This window comes from Garra rufa, chromosome 7, assembly GCF_049309525.1.
Source record: "Garra rufa chromosome 7, GarRuf1.0, whole genome shotgun sequence".
In the NCBI taxonomy this organism is placed as follows: Eukaryota; Metazoa; Chordata; class Actinopteri; order Cypriniformes; family Cyprinidae; genus Garra; species Garra rufa.
This window is the reverse complement of record NC_133367.1, coordinates 33,143,582-33,159,987: the sequence shown is the minus strand read 5'-3', so window position 1 is coordinate 33,159,987 and position 16,406 is coordinate 33,143,582. Positions and strand designations below refer to the sequence as shown.

Genomic DNA, 16,406 nt, shown 5'->3' with positions numbered 1-16,406 from the left:
TAATGTCCATAATGTGTCTTTGTGTTTATATATGGTTCTTAAAGGGATAGTTCAACCAAAAATGAATTTTCTGTCTTCATTTTGGGTCCTTACGTTGTTCCAAACCTGTATGAGTTTCTTTCTTCTGTTGAACACAAAAGAATATATTGTGAGTAACCAAATAGTCAACGATAGCCATTGACTTCTATAGTATTGTGGAAGTCAGTGGCTGCTGTCAACTCTTTAGTTGATATCTTTTTTTGTGTTCAACAGAAAAACAAAACGTTTACTGGTTTGGAACAAGTAGAGGATGAGTAACTTTCATTTTTAGGTAAACAACCACTTTAAGTATAATATGTGTGACATTTATAATGTTCAACCAAGTCTTAACACTAGAGGGAGACAAGAGCTCTTGAAAAACCGATCAGTTGCAGCTTATTAAACAGTTGCGGTCAAAAGTTTACATACACCTTGCAGAATCAGCAAAATGTTAATTATTTGACCAAAATAAGAGGCATTGTAGAAAATGCATGTTATTTTTTTAGTTAGTACTGACCTGAGTAAGATATTTCACATAAAAGGCGTTTACATACAGTCCACAAGAGAAAATAATAGTTGAATTTTTAAAATGACCCTGTTCAAAAGTTTACATACACTTGATTCTTAATACTGTTGTTACCTGAATGATCCACCGCTGTTTGTTTGTTTGTTTTTTTTTTGTTTGTTGTTTAGTGATAGTTGTTCATGAGTCCCTTGTTTGTCCTGAACAGTTAAACTGCCTGCTGTTCTTCAGAAAAATCCTTCAGGTCCCACAAATTCTTTGGTTTTTCAGCATTTTTTGTGTATTTGAACCCTTTACAACAATGACTGTATGATTTTGAGATCCATCTTTTTACACAGAGGACAACTAAAGGACTCAAATGCAACAATTACAGAAGTTTCAAACACTCACTGAGCAGGGCTTAAGAAGAAAACACGATGCTTTGAGAGCAAGAGAATGAAGATGAGTACATTTTTCTTATTAATGCGCCTAAGTATCATATTTTTTCATCTATTATTGCCCTTCAGAAGCTACAGAAGATACTCACATTTCCCAGATTTACCCTGAGCTTCTTCTAAATCGTTTTTCCTTCTGAAGCATCAGTGAGCGTTTGAACCTTCTGTAATAGTTGCATATGAGTCCCTCAGTTGTCCTCAGTGTGAATAGATGGATCTCAAAATCATACAGTCATTGTTGGAAAGGGTTCAAATACTCAAAAATGCTGAAAAACCAAAGAATTTGTGGGACCTGAAGGATTTTTCTGAAGAACATCGGGCAGTTTAACTGTTCAGGACAAACAAGGGACTCATGAACAACTATCACTAAACAAAAAAACACAGCTGTGGATCATTCAGGTAACAACACAGTATTAAGAATCAAGGGGTGTGTAAACTTTTGAACATGGTCATTTTTATAAATTCAACTTTTTTTGTGGACTATATGTAAACATCTTATATGTGAAATATTTTATTCAGGTCAGTGCTAAATTAAAAAATAACTAACATTCTGACATTATTGTAGTAAATTACATACTGCACAATAAGAAACAAAAAAAAAAAAGTAAAACCAATCCATTTCACTTGATGTTTTATTGATATGACATTTACATAAAATACATTTTTGTTATAAGAGGACAGTCATGAGTACATTATATCGATCATGATTATCATGACACATTATGAATACATATACTTCCATCTCTGAAAAAGTTCAGCTTGTTTGATACATCTTAAGGCATTAGACAAATTTAGCAGATTTCCTCGCTCCTCGCTCTTCACTTTAAGATCCTCAAACACAGTATTTCCAGAAACAGGCTAAAAGTAAAACAGAAAACATTTACATCTGTATATATGCAATTGAAAGACATTATATCTGTTCATAAAGTACACTCACCATCATCTCTTTTGCTGGTCATCGACCTTTCTTTTTCTATTGCGTTTGACACCAACTTCCTTTCCGTATTTAGCTCCTCTTGAAGAGCAGCAAGCTGAAACATCAAGCCGAAAATTAGCTTTCGTAATAATATATTTAATGAAAGTAGAAATGACTCAAATTAAACATACCTCCTGCAGCTCTGCAATTTTTCTGGCCAGCTCGAATCCTACGATTGAGGAAGAACATTACCAAGTGCAGGTTTGTGGATTATAAAATGCTTTGAAAATTCATTTATTTGTGCATATACATAAGACAGCGCATATATTCACCTATTACATCTTTTTCCTGAACAGGCATGATGTTTTTCCGTAGCAGAAATGCCAAAATCTGGTTCTGGATGTCTGAATCATCCTTTGAGTGGAAAACCTGGTTGACTAAAAATGAAAACATCCATTTCAGCTCACAATTGGCTATTTAAGATACAATGTATACATCAAATTAGAGGTTTGCACTCACCTGGACTTGCAAGGCTTCTTGTATGAACGTTGAGAGCACCGATCAGAAGTAAAAAAGCAAGTCGTGGGAGAAGACTTCCTGAGGATGGTCTGTCCATGGCACTGAGGGAATGATCTCGGTGCGTATTTGCTCCTGCCCGACTGAAGGCTCTTCTGCGGGAGGCTCATCAGGTGGGATACTTTTAATCAGACGCGAGGATGTGTCATCGCTGTAAATCAAAAGTGTGACGGTGTACGCTCTGTATCTAAAATAGGGTCCGTGACAGCTGGGACTGATGTTCTGACGTGGTCTCAGGGCCAACGACGGGCAATCAATCAGCGGCGGTGTATGTTAGGACAAGAGTAAATCACCGGCGCCACTGGGTATCATTCATCTGTGGATGGTAAAATGTTCTTGGCATTCTTGTTTTAATTTAACTAAGAGTTTATGTGAGTCAGTGACTGGAATAACAAGAAACGGTATGATGATGGGTGTATGGTATAATGTCATTCTGGTGGCTTTTTCATCTGGTAGAAACTCCAGGTGGGTTGAGATCCATTTTCATAATTAAAAATATTTTTGGTGAGTTTTTTCTCTATTATAGATATTTTTTATTTTGTAACATCAGTGATATAATTCCAACATAACTACAATTAAATATTTCTTTAAAATAATGATCATTTTTCAAATTATTATTCAATTATTGTACTGAGATACTCTACTGCATATTTAACATAAAAATGATTTTCTTTTGTTATTTAAAGTTTGGAAGTAAGGTACAAGGCATTGTCCATCTGATAGAAAACTGCATTCAAATCTGAAAAATGAATTACAAAATGAATGAATTATGTATTATTGTGTTCAAACAAGATTTAAGTTTAGTTTATATTTAGGTTTATTTTATTTTCTATTTGTTATATTATTTTTTACTTTTTTTTTCTAATCATTACGTTCTTGACGTAATAATAACAATAATAACGTTTCTTAAATATGCTAATAAAATTTCTTACAAATAAAAATAAAGAATATTTCATCAAATATTGCACTACCATCAAACATTTTGTTGTTATAGCACTGATTTTTTAAGGAAAACTTTAGAAGTAAAATCATTTTCATTCGATAGAAACTCCAGTTGCATAAATAAATAAATAAATATTTTAATGAAAGTAAAATATTTTCCAAACTCTAATTGCCAAAATAATAATAATAATAATAAATAAATATTTTTAAATGAAAATTTTAGAGGTAAAATATTTTCCATTCCATAGAAACTCTAATTGCCATAATAATAACAACAACAATAATAATAATAATAAATAAATATTTTTAAATGAAAACTTTAGAGGTAAAATATTTTCCGTTCCATAGAAACTCTAATTGCCATAATAATAACAACAATAATAATAATAATAATAATAAATAAATATTTTTAAATGAAAACTTTAGAGGTAAAATATTTTCCGTTCCATAGAAACTCTAATTGCAATAATAATAATAATAATAATAATAATAATAATAATAATAATAATAATAATTTGTAAGGAAAATTATAGAAGTAAAATATTTTCCACTCGATAGAATTTATAATTGCAAAAATAAATAAATGAATAATAATAATAACAATAATAATAATAATACATACATACATACATAAATCCATACATACATAAAAATAATAATTAATAATAATAATAAACATTTTTAGAGGAAATATTTTCCATTCGATAGAATCTCTCATTGAAAAAATAAATTAATAATAATAATAATAATACTATTACATACATAATAATATAATAATTATAAATAAATACAAATTAATAATAATAATATTTATTATTATTTTTAAGGAAAACTTTAGAAGTAAAATATTTTCCATTCAATAGAATCTGTAATTGCAAAATAAATAAATAAAAAATTATTGAAATACATTTTATAATTATCATTTATCAGATTTTATCAGAGTTTTTATTTTATTTTTATGGGTTATTTTAGCTTTTAATCCTTTTTACAATTCAAATAACATTAATGTCATAGTAATAATAATTTTAAAGAAAAACATTTTCTATTCTATTTTCTGTAGAAACTCTAAATGCATAAATAAATAATATTTTTTAAATGATAAATTTAGATGTAAAATATTTTCCATTTCATAAAAACTCTAAATGCATAAATAAATAATATTTTTTAAATGATAAATTTAGATGTAAAATATTTTCCATTTCATAAAAACTCTAAATGCATAAATAAATAATATTTTTAAATGATAAATTTAGATGTAAAATATTTTCCATTTGGTAGAAACTCTAAATGCATAAATAAATAAATAATACATTTTAAGGAAAACTTTAGAAGTAAAATATTTTAATAGTATAAATAATAATAATAATATTATCACATATATATAAAAATAATAATTATTATTAATTAATAAATAAATAAATTGGTAAATTAATAATAATTAATAATAATGATAATTAATAATGATGATAATAATAATATTTATTATTTATTATTGTTATTGTTATTATTATTATATTTAAGGAAAACTTCAGAAGCAAAATATTTTCCATTCGGTAGAATCTCTAATTGGAAAAAATAATTAATTAATTAAAATAATTGAAATACATTTGATAATCATCATTTATCAAATGTTATATGAGTTTTTATTTTTTAGGGGTTATTTTAGTTTTTATTCCTTTTTGCAATTCACATAGCATTAATGTTATACTACTACTACTACTACTGCTGCTAATAATAATAATAATAGTACATAATTCATCAACTAATATACGCTCTTGGCTATATATATATATATATATATATATATATATATATATATATATATAATATTTGTAATATTTAATAATTTTTTATAGTAACATATTTACATTGTAGTTAGAAATGTAATTTACATTTATATTATAGTTATACATAAAGCTGGGTGGATTGTAATCCGTTACTAATTCCAAATTACATGACAAAAAATGTAATTAGTAACGTAATCCATTACATTAAACACTTTTACATTACTTTTGACCAAACTCGTTTATCACGTTGCTTTCAATAGGATAATCCTGTAGCACATTGATATAAAAAAATACAGTCTACGAAAATATATTCCGTTCATTGTTATTAACAACATGAGGTGCATTAAACATAACAAAATCAATAATAACGTCAAATAACATCAATCAAAATAAAACACTTACTAATAAAAATTAATATTTTATGTTCACTGCTAGTTTATTGCCATTGTGTGAATATTATGTAATCATGTAAATAAAAAAGTAACTACCGGTAGTCTGATTATGAGTTTTTTTAAATGTAATGTAATTGTAATCTGATTACAGCAGATTACATGTAAAAATTTACTACCCAGCTCTTGCTATGCATAATTTTAATAGGCTACTTTGAAATCGCAGAGACTGACCTGCATTTTCCAAAACCAAAAGAGTTATAAAGAAACGAATAGGCTAATCTTAAGAGTGTTTATAGTGACCTTAAAAAATAAAATACCGACCATAACCGGGTTTTTAAATATGTACACAACGTTCAGGTACTTCTGACAGATGTCAACTCAAAGGAATTCGAGGACTGCGCAGGTTCAGTGGGTGTGTTTGCTCGCGTGTGCGCGCTTCCCTGCGTGCCAGAATGTGAGCGCGTGCGTGCGTGGCTTGTCCCGCCCTGCCATCCGTAGCAAACCGTAGCTCAGCTTTTCCTTCGTGTTTTGTGTATGTGTGCGTCTGTGTGTGTGAGCTCACAATATTCATCTGCTGAGGGTACAGAGGGAGGGACGGACAGAAACCTCGGCTGGCGACAGAAACCAATCAGAGGGACACATTAGCGAAGACATCGATCGGGATTTATTTATCTGACGGAAACCGCCATCAGTCTGTCAAACAATAACCTTCAGAAACCCCCGAGAAATATTAAGCGCCGACGACATGGCTGATTTTAGTATTGATCAGAACAACCTGCCTGGTGTAAAAGAGGGTGAGTGAAGAAGAAGAAGAAGAAGATGATGGTGCGCCTGCATTTTGAGGCATTCATGTGTGTGTGTGTGTGTGTGTGTGTGTGTGTGTGTGTGTGTGTGTGTGTGTGTGTGTGTGTTAACGTTACTGCGTTAAAACGATGGCCGCTCAGGTGATTCAAAACAACCAAAAAAAGCTTAAATATGATTACATTGTGGTGGGTTGTAAAGGTAAAATGCTATTTTGACTGTCAACAAATTGGTTGCCTTTCATACCACGTACGGAAATATTTACTGAAGGGAAAAGTCAAACACAGCCGTTGAATTCGCTCTAACGTTACTGAAAAACGCCTCTATTAATATATCTGATATAGAAAGAGAAAGCGAATCAATTCGGGCCTGTTTTACCTCAAATATCATGAAATAGTTGCTGTGTGTGTGTGTGTGTGTGGTTAGTTAGCAGTGTGAATGCTGGCACATGGGTTGTGAGATGAAATCATGAAAATCCTCTGCATACTGAAGATGACTGTGGTGCAACACAAGCTGTTGATGGCTGGTCGTGTTATTGTTGAAAAAAGCTAGCTCTGCAGGATTTCCAACCACTAGTTTTAACCTTATTTAATGCAGACCCTGTCATTTCTGCCCCAAATCCACTTTGTGATAGTATCTGAGGTTCAGGTTGAGTTATTGGCCTGAAACTGAAATTCAGAAACCAGTAGCCACTTGGGCGCCAAATGTGAGTTATGTAAGATATTTCAAGGAATGTTGGTAACTAAACAGTTGCTGGTAGATACTGACATTCATAGTATGGGAAATATGCTATGCAAGTCACGTTACCGTTAACGGTTTGGTTAGTTGGGAAGTTTCGATGTGTTCAAAGTTAAGTACTTTTCATTCATTTCCTTTTCAGTAAAAAAAATCAGTAATACTAGCAAATTGGGACTCAAACATTGGTTTCTAGAAGAGCTGGGTAAGAATTGATTACATGTAACCTTGAAATATAGAATCAGATTGAAAAAATCTTGTACTTGTAATTAGATTAAATTATGTTTTAACCCTTGTGCGACGTTATGGACATTTTTGTCCATTTCAGTTTTGTTTTTTTTTGTTATAAGTGTGCCTGTGTTAATGCCAACTGCATACATTTTGGCTCAGGTGTTTATTTTTATTGAAATTTTAACATTTCACCAATGAATTTTACCCTCCGTACAAAAAAGACTCACACTCAGGACCTTAAGGACAAGAACGTCCACATTGAAACCCAGGGCCATTTGACTATAAAATGATGCAATATTTGCTAATAGTCATTCATGCTATCGACAAGGCTTTAAATTTTAAATTTTTACCATTTTTTAATAGATTGTGCCCTTTTTTAAATTTGGCATATACATTTTTTTTTTTTTTTTAAATCTTACACTACATAAAAATATAAATGCCTCAAAATCAATGTTGTTGTTCTTCACTGACACACCCAAGAATCGAAAAAGCAAAGCAAAAAAATTCTGCTCAGCATGGAAATTTTTCATAAAAAAACATGTGGCATTTTGTAAACAAACCAAAATTTAAAGGGTTACAATTCTAAAAATGAATGAATGTTTGGTATCTATGGATAGAACAGATGCTGGTTAAAAAATTGACATTAGTGAAAGTGAAAAAAAATATTAATAATTTTTATGACAGTTCTTGTTTGGACATGGACATTTTTGTCCATTTTGCTCCAATATGAAACTTTTTTTTTGACGCACAAGGGTTAAAAAAAATACTCGTATTCAGACTACAGTTACTTTTATTATTGATTACGTGATTTCATATTCACACAATAGCAATATTTTATTCATAATTCATTGATTCTCCCAACTTCTTTTTTCCCGCCTTTTAAATGTTCCTCTCTAAAATAGCCTAAACTCATAAACTCCCTGCAGTTCCATTATGAGACCTTGACATTGTGTAATTTCTAACATTTATAATGTCTAATGTTTTTCTTTTCTTTTTTTATATCAATATGCTTCAAGATTATCCAATTTAATCTTAATCTTAATGGAGTTAGGTCTAAAGTAATCTATAAGTAGTCTGATTAGATTACCTGAAATATGTAATTTAATGAATTACATTACTAACCAAAATTTGTGTCAATGTGTTCAAAATGAAGTACTTTTTATTCAGATTCAGTTGTTGGTCTCAATCTGAAATCTGCAATTCTACCTAATTACATTTTAATGGCTTACATTTCTAACTACAATTTTTTCCATGTAATTAGGAATCAGTAATGGACTACAATTTGTAAGTAATCTACCAAGCTCTGGTTTCTAGTTACTTATTTCATATAAAGTAGGTGATTAAGATTTGAGTGCTTTTTAAGGTTTAAAATGAGCTACTTTTTGTTAGGTTTAGTTATTGGTCTGAAGCTGAAATTCAGAAATCAAGTAATTCTAGATAATTGGGGGTCAAATTATGGTTTCTATATATTGTTTTAATGCTAAAAAACACAGTGAAGTCTGTTAGGACCTGTGGGATGGGACAGGTCAAATTCACAATTTTAAGATGTTTGATGCATTCAGACAATTTTCCATTTACTTCAGTTTTTGGTCATAAAACTCGAATAAAAACCAAGTAATTCTGGCAAATTAGGGACCAAATGCAATAATAGAAGTTACTTTAAGTTAAATAGAATCAAGAAGGTTGAGACCTTTTGAAGTGGGACAGGCCAAATTCAGACATTTTAAAGAGTTTGGTGTGTCTAAAATGAGCTACTTTACATTCAAATTCAGTTATTGATCTGAAACTGAATTTCAAAAAACAAGTTTCTCCAGATAACTGGGGACTGAATGTTGGTTTCTGAGTAATCATATACAATAAACAAGTTTAACAGTTAAATACAGTCCAGAAAGTTGAGAGACCAAAAGTGGGACAGGCTAAATTTACAGTTTTAATCTATTCTATTCTAACCTATTCTACTACAATTAAGAAGGCTAAAACCTTTTAAAGTGTGACAGGCCAAATTCAACTTTTAGGGAGTTTGATGCATCTAAAATAGCTACTTTACATTCAAATTCAGTTATTGATCTGAAACTGAATTTCAAACATCCAGTAATTCTAGCTAATTGGGGACCAAATGTTGGTTTTATATAAAAGAAACAAGTTTAACAGTTAAATACAGTCAAGAAAGTTGAGAGACCAAAAGTGGGACAGGCCAAATTTGCAATTTTAAGATGTTTGAAGTTTTTAAAACAAACTATTTTTCATTCAGATTCAGTTTTTGGTCTAAAACTGAAATCCAAAAATCAATTGCGAAGCAAATGTTAGTTTCTTCTTATTTCTTTAATAGAAGTTACTTTAATTTAAATGCAATCAAGAAGGTTAAGACCTCTAAGATGGGACAGACCAAACTTACAGATTTTAAGGAGTTTTTATGCGTCTAAAATGGGCTACTTTACTTTCAAATTCAGATAGGTTCTAGCTAACTGGGAACCAAATGTTGGTTTTATGATAAACTATTTTAACTGTTAAATACAGTCCAGAAAGTTGAGAGCTTTAGAGAGGGATAGGTCAAATTCACAATTTTAAGTTGTTTGATGCATTTCAAACAAACTATTTTTCATTTAGATTCAGGTCTGAAACTGATTCTGGCTAAGTGGGAACCAAATGTTGGTTTCTACTTACTACTTTAACATGCGTCACTTTACCTTAAATACAATCAAGACGTTTAAGACCTTTTAAGGTGGGACAGGTCAAATTTCACACATTTTAAGGAGTTTGATGTGTCTAAAATGAGCTGCTTTACATTCAAAATTAGTTATTGGTCTGAAACTGAATTTCAGACATCAAGTTTTTCCAGATAGTTGGGGACTGAATGTTGGTTTCTGTGTTATTATATAAAATAAACTATTTTAACTGTTCAGTACAGTCCAGAAAGTTGAGAGCTTTAAAGAGCTTTTCAAATTCACAATTTCAAGATGTTTGATGCATTTAAAATGCATTCAGATTCAGTTTTTGGTGTAGAACTGGGACTTGGGAATCAAATGTTGGTTTCTACTTACTTCTATAATAGAAGTTACGTTAACTTTTTAGTTTTAATGTGTCTTAATATAAGTTACTTTACATTCAAATTCAGTTATTGGTCTGAAACTGAATTTCATGATGGGTGCTAGTTATTTAATTAATGTTAAAAGATATTTTACTGAAAAACAGTCAAGAAAGTTGGGAGGCCACATTTTTAATTTTAGGATGTTTGATGCAATTAAAAAAAAAAATCATTCAGATTCAGTTTTGGTCTAGAATTATAATTCTGGCTAGTTGGGAACCAAATGTTGGCTTCTACTTATGTCTTTAATAGAAGTTACTTTAGCTTAAATACAATCAGGAAGGTTAAGGCCTTTTGAGGTGGGACGGGCCAAATTCACATATTTTAAGTGAGTTTGATGCATCTAAAGGGCTGCTTTGCATTTGAATTCAGTTATTGGTCTAAAAAATGGAAGCTGAAGTGGGAACATTAAAGTAAGACGTTTAATGCATTTAAAACAAACTATTTTTTCATTCAGATTCAGGTTTTGGTCTAGAACTGAATCAAGTTATTCTAGCTAATTGGGGATTAAATGTTGGTTTTATTTCTTTTAGCTTAAAAACAATCAAGAAGACCTTTGAGATGGAACAAACCAAATTTCACAAATTGTAAAGAGTTTTATATGTCTTAAATGAGCTACTTTACATTCAAATTCAGTTATTGGTCTGAAACTGAATTTCAAAAATCAAGTTATTCCAGATAATTAGGGACTGAATGTTGGTTTCCACTTATTTCTTTAATAGAAATTACTTCAACGTAAGTGCAATCAAGACGGTTAAGACCTCTGAGATGGGACAGAACAAATTCACAAATTTTAATGCATCAAAAATGGGCTGCTTTGCATTCAACTTCAGTTATTAGTCTAAAAAAATGAACGCTGACGTGGGAACGCTGAAGTGGGACTGGCCAAATTTACAGTTTTAAGATGTTTGATGCATTTAAAACAAACTATTTTTCACTCAGATCCAGTTTGCAGTCTAGAAATGAAGTAATTCTGGCTAATTAGGAACAAAATGTTTGTTTCTACTTTTTTCTCAAATATAAGTTACTTCATCATGAATACAATCAAGAATGTGGGACAGGCCAACTTTACAATTTTAAGATGTTTAATGCTTTTAAAACAATCTATTTTTACATTCAGATTCAGGTTTTGGTCTAGAACTGAAGTCCAAGAATCAAGTAATTCTAGCTAATTGGGGACCAAATGTTGGTTTTATTTCTTTAATATAAGTTACTTTAGCTTAAAAACAATCAACAAGACCTTTGAGGTGGAACAAACCAAATTTCACACATTTTAAGGAGTTTTTATGTGTCTTAAATGAGCTACTTTACATTCAAATTCAGTTGTTGGTCTGAAACTGAATTTCAAAAAACAAGTTATTCCAGATAATTAGGGACTGAATGTTGGTTTCTGCTTCTTTATTTAATAGAACTTTAACTTAAATACAATCAAGAAGGTTACGACCTCTGAGATGTGACAGAACAAATTCAGTTGTTGGTCTTATTTTACAGTTTTAAGATGTTTTATGCATTTAAAACAATCTATTTTTATTCAGATTCAGTTTGGGGTCTAGAAATGAAGTAATTCTGACTAGCTGGGAACAAAAAGTTGGTTTCTACGTTTTTCTTTAATATAAGTTGATTGAACTTAAATACAATCAAGAAGGTTAAAACCTCTTTAAGATTCACAAATTTAAAGCAGTTTTTATTGGTCTAAAATGAGCTACTTTAAAATGTACTGAATTTCAAACATCAAGTAAGTCGAGTTAATTGAACCAAATGTTGGTTTTACATAAAATAAACAATTCTAACTGTTAAATACGATGCAGAATGTTGGGAACGCTAAAGTGGGACAGTCCAAATTCACATTTTGAAGACATTTGGGGCCTACCTTTGTGCTAGATTCAATTTATAGTGGGTAATATCGTTTACCAAACACATTTTATTAGTTCTTTTGGCCAACAAAGTGTCCCTTGTTTGTGAAGAGTGGTCATTAGACTCTGCATTTGCTGGTCACAAGATGCAAGCCTCGTGAATCATTGAACCCATTTAGGATATTTATTACTCGGATATACAAGTCCAAAAGTTTAGTGAACATGCATTTTAGCAATTAGTTTCCATTTATTTAGATATTTTATCCCCATGATGTTTTGCGTAAAAGCCTCGGCTGTAAGCTAGAGAACATACCGCTTCAAAGTTTGCGCATGTTTATATGAAAAAGGATCTGGTCAGGGTGAAGACGAGCAGCGTACCACATTTCTCACACATGACATGAGTTTCTGTTTGTTTCTCCTTGAAGAATGTCCTTGTGGTTTCTGTTCTCAGTCGTTTCTATGTGTGGATTCAGCATTTTGTTGTTGTGTTGCAGCTGCTCTCTGCTCGTGGAGACAGACTTAGGGATGTTTGCCTGGAAAATGTGCAGGCTTAAAAAATTTGTGCTGTTTTTGCTGCCTAGCTAAGACCTCCTGGGATGTGTTCAGCGTTGGTTTTGTATTTGCTTTGGAGAGCTTTCAGCTTTTCCTTGTCTTTCTTGTTTGCCAGTCGCTGCCTGGGTGCTGCTTTGTAGCGCCTTGAGGATCATTCGCAATGAATCAGACGTTTTAATTGATGTCATACTGTTTGTGTCACTTTAGGCTGTGTTTATTTCCTGCTGTGTAATCACCCACAAGTTTTTAATATTAGGAGGAAGATTCACCAGCCTGTTGTTTTTGTAAAAATGCTTCATGCCAGAAACATGTTTTATTAGATTGTCCTGGGTGGAATCCAGTCATAAAAATGCAATTTACTGTATAACGCGGAATGACATGGAATTTGCTGAATTTTGGATGAATAAATCAAAAGTAGAAAATATAACTTAATATGGACGTGCCAATATAATACATGAGCACATAATTTCTAGAACTGCTCTGAGACTCACTCACATGAGCATTTTGCAGATTCTTTTGAGAAAAGCTATCATTATGAAGGTCCTCACAGCAACACGCCAAATAAAAGTTTGGTTTAACTTGAAGAAATTGTGACAGAAATATATTACTTAATGTAATGATAGTAGTACTAGCGATAAAGTTGTTATTAAAACATTTTTTTAAGAATATTTACCAGAGAAATTATTTATCAGAAAATTGTAAATGCGCAACACAGTGTTTCTAAAAAAAAAAGCTATAAATAAATAAAATATCAAATTATATATTTTTTAAATCAGTTAATTAGAGATTATTTTGATTATTCAAATTTAATGAAACCATTCAAATGGAATCCAAACAATTAATAGAAAACAGAAAAAAAGTATTTCAAACAGCCCTAAAAATGTAATTTGTAAAAAAAAAAATAATAATAATAATAATTAATTAATTGCTGTTAAATTGTTTGAATTTCATGATTTTAATTAAACATGCTTTTTGATTTTTTTTTTTTTTTTTTTTTTTTTAATTTAACCATTAAAACAGAGTCTAAAAAATGTAAATGAAAAAACAAAACCACGGAGTCCAGACAAATTCTGAAAAAAATAAAACGGAATTTGTGAAAAAATAAACGCAGGCCTAAAAAAATAATTTGTTTAAATTTTAATAAACTACTGTTGTATGCATTTCATGATTTCAATTAATTAGACATGCTTTTTGATTTTTATTTAACCATTAAAATGTAGAAAAAATAAATATTAAATTAGACATGCTTTTTGATTCATATTTTTTCAATTTAACCTTTAAAAAAATGGAATCCAGAAAAATTTTAAAGGGGGGGGGGGTATATTATATGAATTTCATATGGCCAGTTTAACCCAGTTTTTTTTTTTTTCACTTTGGAAGACATTTTTTTTAACAAGGTTAAACCAAATATAATTTTAAAATAACTGTACAAATCTAATAGAATTTGCCATTAATTTTTCTCTGCATGAATGGCACGGAAATAATAGATTGAGTTCATGTGGTAATCTAATATTTTGAAGTGGAAAATAGTGTTTTTATAGTGTTTTCAATCAAATTGCCTAAAAGTGACAGTAAAAACATTTAAAATACTTTTAAAACAAAGACAAAACAACAACAAAAACAAAGACAAAACAACAGAATCCAGAAAACTTCAAACGGAATTTGGGGGGGGAAAAAAAAGAAACAAAGAAACATAATTTAGGAAAAAAATAAACGTATTTCATAAGACCTTAAAAATTGACTATTTGTTGAACTTTTAATAAACTGCTGTTAAATTGTATGCATTCAATGATTTCAATTATTTACACATGCTTTTTGATTAATATATTTTTTTAATTTAATCATTAAAAAAAAATGGAATCCAGAAAAATAAAAAAACAAAATTTGAAAATAAATTAAACAGAATTTTAATTTTAAAAACAAATACAATGTTTTAAAATGATTGTAAAAATCTAATAGAATGCACTGAATGCACATGTGGTAATCTAATATTTTGAAATGGAAAATAGTGTTTTTAATCAAATTGCCAAAAAGTGACAGTAAAAACATTTAAAAGACTTTCTAAAAATGATATTTAATTTCAAATGCCATTCTTTTGAACTTCCTATTCATCAAAAGAATCCTGAAAAAAATAAAATAAATAATTAATTAAATAAATAAATCTCACAGTTAAATCAGCACAACTGTTTTCAATATGAATAATAATAATAGTTTCTTGAGCAAAAAATCAGCACATTAGAATGATTTTTGAAGGATCATGTGACATTGAAGAATGCAGTAACGATGCTGAAAATTCAGCTTTAATCACAGAAATAAATTGCCTTTTAATGCATTAAAACTAAATTATTTTTAAAAAAAATAGTATATAATATACTAAAAATAGTATATTATATTTGAGTATATTTTAATAAAATAGTATATTAAAAATATTATATTATCTAAAATAGTTTTTATAGTGTAACTGCCTAAAAGTGACAGTAAAGCATTCAAAATACTTTCTAAATAATTTTTTTTATTTCGAATGCCATTATTTTGAACTTCCTATTCATCAAAAGAATCTTGAAAAAAAAATCTCAGTTGAATCAGCACAACTGTTTTCAATATGAATGATAATAATAGTTTCTTAAGCAAAAAAATCAGCATATTAGAATGATTTCTGAAGGATCATGTGACACTGAAGAATGCAGTAACGATGCTGAAAACTCAGCTTTAATCACAGAAATAAATTAGATGTTAAGATGCATTAAAACTATATTACATTATGAACTATAATTATTAAATTGTAATAATATGTCACAATAAAACAGAAACCTTGACCGAATAAATGCATCTTAGGTTAGCGAAAAGAGACTTTTAAAAGATTAAGCTTAATCTTAAAAAGCCATTTGTTCAATAAAGCATCTCATTTTTTTCAACATGGCCCATATATATGGTTTACCACTAACGATTTTCATAACGATAAGCCACGCAACTTGCCATATAACCCAAAAAAACTTTCCAGTGCAGATTTTCCAAAACAGGTTGAACAAACTGGCCTCCGAACTCCTAAAATAGACTCCATGGAGAAGGAAATGAAGCCAAAAGTAAATGTACAGTCAGCACTAAGATGCTTATTGTCAGAAGAAACATATCTTGGTTCCTCATGCCAAACGATACTGTCAAATAGGGCATTAAAATGTCACAACGTGGCTTCACCAGCCAGTAGGCTGCAAAAAAAAAAAATGTAAATGTACTTCTTGGTTCCTCATTTATCGCTATGAATATCCTGAAGTCTCAGTTCTGCGGCTCTCCTGTTTAAGATGCTGATCTGCAGCAGATGGACGACGACTTTAAGCACTGATCTGCAGAAGTGGCTTAATCTTAATCTAAACCTCGTCTCGCCCAAGCTAAGCATACAGATTAATACGCAAATTAGTATTACGAATAGTTTTCAACATCGCTATCAAACCTGCCACTGAACTGTCTGTTATGGTGTGCGACTGGAGTTTGGTTCTATTAATCACGATCGATTCAGTAGTTGAGTTTTCCTTGCAGGCTGAAATGCAAAGTCGCTTTTATCTG

General features: G+C 30.3%; 1 protein-coding gene across 1 annotated transcript in view; it reads left to right on the top strand.

The window, feature by feature from the left end:
* Positions 1-6,333: 6,333 nt before the first annotated feature.
* ccdc50a (coiled-coil domain containing 50a) overlaps positions 6,334-16,406 on the top strand; it is a 30,562-nt gene continuing 20,489 nt past the window's right edge. The window contains exon 1 of the mRNA XM_073843677.1: positions 6,334-6,382. Within this exon, the coding sequence (XP_073699778.1) occupies positions 6,334-6,382 (49 nt within the window). The remainder of the gene's footprint in view (positions 6,383-16,406) is intronic.